The sequence below is a fragment of the Sinocyclocheilus rhinocerous genome, unplaced genomic scaffold (genome assembly GCF_001515625.1).
Source record: "Sinocyclocheilus rhinocerous isolate Xijiao unplaced genomic scaffold, SAMN03320098_v1.1 scaffold1183, whole genome shotgun sequence".
NCBI lineage: Eukaryota > Metazoa > Chordata > Actinopteri > Cypriniformes > Cyprinidae > Sinocyclocheilus > Sinocyclocheilus rhinocerous.
This window is the reverse complement of record NW_015625028.1, coordinates 65,668-69,978: the sequence shown is the minus strand read 5'-3', so window position 1 is coordinate 69,978 and position 4,311 is coordinate 65,668. Positions and strand designations below refer to the sequence as shown.

Here is a 4,311-nt window from a genome sequence, read left to right as displayed (position 1 = left end):
ATGTACTCGCTCATTATATACATTTAGCAAATTTTGAACACAGAAAAAGTTACATAGTGCTGCTTTAAAGGCGGGGTATGTGATTTTTCAAAAACACTTTAGAAAACTAAATCGGGCCGAATAGCAAAGCAAACTTGTAGCCAATCAGCAATAAGGGGCGTGTCTACTCGTCTCGTGATGTGGAGGAGAGAGCTTTCAGTGCATGGGACGGACATTAGCTGAGCCGAGCGACAGAAAGATAGAGATGGCGGATAAAAAACAAAAGAGGAAAACGTCTGCGGAATGATAAGGCAAGAAGTAGGACCCGTGTAAATATCGGATCAGCTTTCCAGCGCTGGAGAGAACTCAAGGAGCGGAGGCCTGCGATCGGACGCCGAGGTTGCTATGTTTCTTCTCAGTAGGTGAGTAACACCGTGTCTACAACAGCTAAAGTCTGCCTACACTGGACGCGATCAAACGACCGTTGAAAACCATTTGAAATTTGTGTCAGCACGTCATAAATAAAACCCGGCAGCAGTTTCCTTGCCGCGCCGCTCACGTCCGTAGACACGGTGTAACATTGGTTTTGCTTTGTTTCACAGAACTAATCGTTGCCTGGGTTGCTACGTATATGTGGGGCGGAGCTATCAAAATAGGGGCAAGACCCTTTTGGGGTAGGGGCGTGTTTGTTTTGGTGATTTCAAATATCAACATTGGCTACCAGAAATCGCTTACTCTGCCTTTAAACCGCATAAACACATTTCATTACACCAAATACACAAAATAATGTTCTTTTTAGCAGCATCATATAATTCCACCTTTAATGTGTTTGAAAGACAAAGGCCTTCCAAAGACATTAAATAATATACTGAGTGATAATTCAACTAAAACTTCATGTGTTCATCAGTAGTTGAAGCAATGTTGAAACACCTGAACTAGTGACTGATCTCTGTGTGAATGTCCACAAAACTGGCTCTTTCAGAAAGGAACATTTAAAAGATGAAAAAGCGGAATTTGGGAGAAACAATATACTGTATTGTGAATAATTTGCTGCTATTGTGTGAATAATATGTAATCATGCAGTCAATAAAAAAGTAACTGTAGTCTGATTGATTACGAGTATTATAAAATGTAATTTAATCTAATTACAAGTACTTAATTTTTGGAATCTGATTAAGCAATCCAGATTACATGTAATCAGTTACCAACTGGAAGTCGTGGCCTAATGGTTAGAGAGTCGGACTCGTAACCCAAAGGTTGTGGGTTCGAGTCTCGTACCGGCAGGGATTGTAGGTGGGGGGAGTGAATGTACGGCGCTCTCTCCCACCTTCAATACCACGACTGAGGTGCCCTTGAGCAAGGCACCGAACCCCCAACTGCTCCCCGGGCGCCGCAGCAAAAATGGCTGCCCACTGCTCCGGGTGTGTGTTCACGGTGTGTGTGTGTTCACTGCTGTGTGTGTGCACTTTGGATGGGATAAATGCAGAGCACTAATTCCAAGTACGGGTCACCATACTTGGCCACATGTCACGTCACTTAAAACTCTGATTACATACCATACATATTGTATGGTACCTTGGAGAAATAAATACCATGGTAATCATTCATTACCATAGTATTTCAAAGTACAATGTAATATCAGCACTGTACTGTTATATTTGCATTCCCCTTGGACATATATAAAGAAGCATTAACCTGTGTTTGAAGCGCGTGCCATTGTTTTTACATTGTTTACAACCACGTAAAGGCAAGCTAATGTGTATCCATTTATCTTTCCACCTCTGTCACACTAGATTGCACATTCAGACTTATGAAATCCAGTTTAAGGATTAACTGCCCTTGTTGGTCAACATTAAACCTGAGGCACTTTGACCATTTGTTATATCCAGCGTGTTACACTAATAAAACCCCAAGAAACTCACGTACACGCTATTAATCTTGCTTCTAAAGCACGTATGAGTGCATAACTCAAGAGTTTATGCACAATCACACCAAGATTTATCACAGCCATCTAAGTGTGTGTGCGCGAGTCCTTCATAAGCACTTTCCCTGAGGAGTGTACACAAAGAATCGGTTGTGTCACAGAAACACCACACACAGTGTGAAATCCAGTGCTCTGATGAATGCGTCCAAAGGTTAAGGACTTACATTCTGCATTGTTAAAATCCACAAGTTCTCTACTGAAAAACGTTTAAACAATGCAACGGGATTTTATGCAATTAAAGAGGTAGTCTGTCCAAAAATGAAAATTGTGTCACCATTTTATGCCTTTTTTCTTTTGTGGAGCACGAAAGATGATATTTAACCAAACCGTTTCGGCTTCCATTCACTTCCTTAGTACTCTATTGTCTATAATATGGAAGTCAATGGGACCCAAAAACATTTGGTTGCCGACATTCCTCAGAATTTTAATTTTTGGGTAGATGATCCCTTTATATGGCATATATGGTAAAAGCACAAAACTGAGTGAGAATCAGCACTACATACAAAAATTGAGTTTATTTATTAATTTATTGAACCATTTTGTGTCCAAAAGGACCAGCATGCACAATGACACACAAGTCAAATGGACTACATTCAAAAATATGGGTAAGTGTCAAATGGGTGACCAGCATGAACTGTTTTCATATTTCCGATAAGCAGAAGTAAGCTACTGCAGGGTAAACTTCTGGTGTATATGGGAGACCATTGCAAATACAATTTTTCATTACCAATTGCTCAAACAGTGAGAGAAAAAAAATCCACTGTTGCATTCCCACAACTTTTCAGAATATGACAAAAACAGATTGAAGTTATAGCAGAAATGAGTCATTACAGTCTCTGATAAGAGTCCATTAGTCGAATGCCGTTTTAAAAGCTTCTACATGCAACATATCAATACATTTACTAACAGCTCGAGTTAGCAGCTAACTAGTCATATTACAGGTCACGTCCTTTAAGGAAGACACAGAAATCAACGGCTTTAACCTTCACAATTCACCATGAAGTTTTAAAGTAACGGACTACTGCAATAAAATACATTCACCTGACCGTGACCTTCCTATGGTTAAACATTTTACACACAAAACCAGTTTTAAAATCACATAAAACATCTCCCTGTACACAGCGGCTGCAGCTGCATTGTAAACAAACATCAATAATCAATTCATTCCCTTAATACGCCCTAAATAACGCCCTGATAAGCTACCACTAAATATTGTAAACTTAATTTGCTGTAAAGTTGCTTTGCAATGATTTGAGAGTCCATTAGTCGAATGCCGTTTTAAAAGCTTCTACATGCAACATATCAATACATTTACTAACAGCTCGAGTTAGCAGCTAACTAGTCATATTACAGGTCACGTCCTTTAAGGAAGACACAGAAATCAACGGCTTTAACCTTCACAATTCACCATGAAGTTTTAAAGTAACGGACTACTGCAATAAAATACATTCACCTGACCGTGACCTTCCTATGGTTAAACATTTTACACACAAAACCAGTTTTAAAATCACATAAAACATCTCCCTGTACACAGCGGCTGCAGCTGCATTGTAAACAAACATCAATAATCAATTCATTCCCTTAATACGCCCTAAATAACGCCCTGATAAGCTACCACTAAATATTGTAAACTTAATTTGCTGTAAAGTTGCTTTGCAATGATTTGTATCGTGAAAAGCGCTGTACAAATAAACTTGAATTGAACTGAATTAAATAAAGAATCAAAATGAAAAAACGGTGTCAGTAAACAATTTCAAGTTTGTACTATCTGAAAGGTGAAAATATGGGTTTGTTGTGCAAAAAAAAAAAAAATCCTTGATTCCTTGATTCCTCTTCCTGGGAATCAGCTGCTCACATGGCGTCCTTGATGAGATCAGCGAGTCTCCTAAAAGCCTGTGGATGAAGAGGAAAGAGCCATAAATGACAAAGTAAGCCCTTATTCTGAAGTACAGATGAATATCAGATGCGTTCTATTAGTGGTCAGTATATGCTATTAGCAGGCATAATATAAAACAAGTTTCTGATTTGAAATGCTGTGTATATACAGTAGGCAGCAACATGATAAAACACAAGCGAGATCAAAAAATCCTGTTTCCAAAAGATATGAAGCAGCACAGCTGTTTTCAACATTGATAATAATCATAAATGTGTCTTGAGCAGCAAATCAGCCAATTAGAATGATTTCTGAAGATCATGTGACACTGAAGACTGCTGAAAATTCAGCTTTGCATCGCAGGAATAAATTACACTTTACAATAGATTCACATAGAAAACAGTTATTCTAAATTGAAATAATATTTCACAATATTACTGTTTTTACTGTATTTTTGATCAAATAAATGCAGCCT

The 4,311-nt window shown here is 38.5% G+C and overlaps 2 protein-coding genes and 1 long non-coding RNA gene across 3 annotated transcripts in view; 1 reads left to right on the top strand and 2 right to left on the bottom strand.

The window, feature by feature from the left end:
* The window catches only part of mfap3l (microfibril associated protein 3 like), an 8,578-nt gene extending 8,193 nt beyond the window's left edge, over positions 1–385 (bottom strand). Inside the window, exon 1 of the mRNA XM_016562488.1 lies at positions 373–385. The gene's annotated coding sequence lies outside the window, so the exon portion shown is untranslated. The remainder of the gene's footprint in view (positions 1–372) is intronic.
* LOC107747876 (uncharacterized) overlaps positions 1–1,110 on the top strand; it is a 15,469-nt gene extending 14,359 nt beyond the window's left edge. The window contains exon 4 of the long non-coding RNA XR_001640845.1: positions 1,100–1,110. This is a non-coding gene — a long non-coding RNA (uncharacterized LOC107747876). The remainder of the gene's footprint in view (positions 1–1,099) is intronic.
* Positions 1,111–3,635: 2,525 nt separating this feature from the next.
* The window catches only part of aadat (aminoadipate aminotransferase), a 21,808-nt gene continuing 21,132 nt past the window's right edge, over positions 3,636–4,311 (bottom strand). The window contains exon 13 of the mRNA XM_016562475.1: positions 3,636–3,856. Within this exon, the coding sequence (XP_016417961.1) occupies positions 3,815–3,856 (42 nt within the window). The 3' untranslated portion in view covers positions 3,636–3,814. The remainder of the gene's footprint in view (positions 3,857–4,311) is intronic.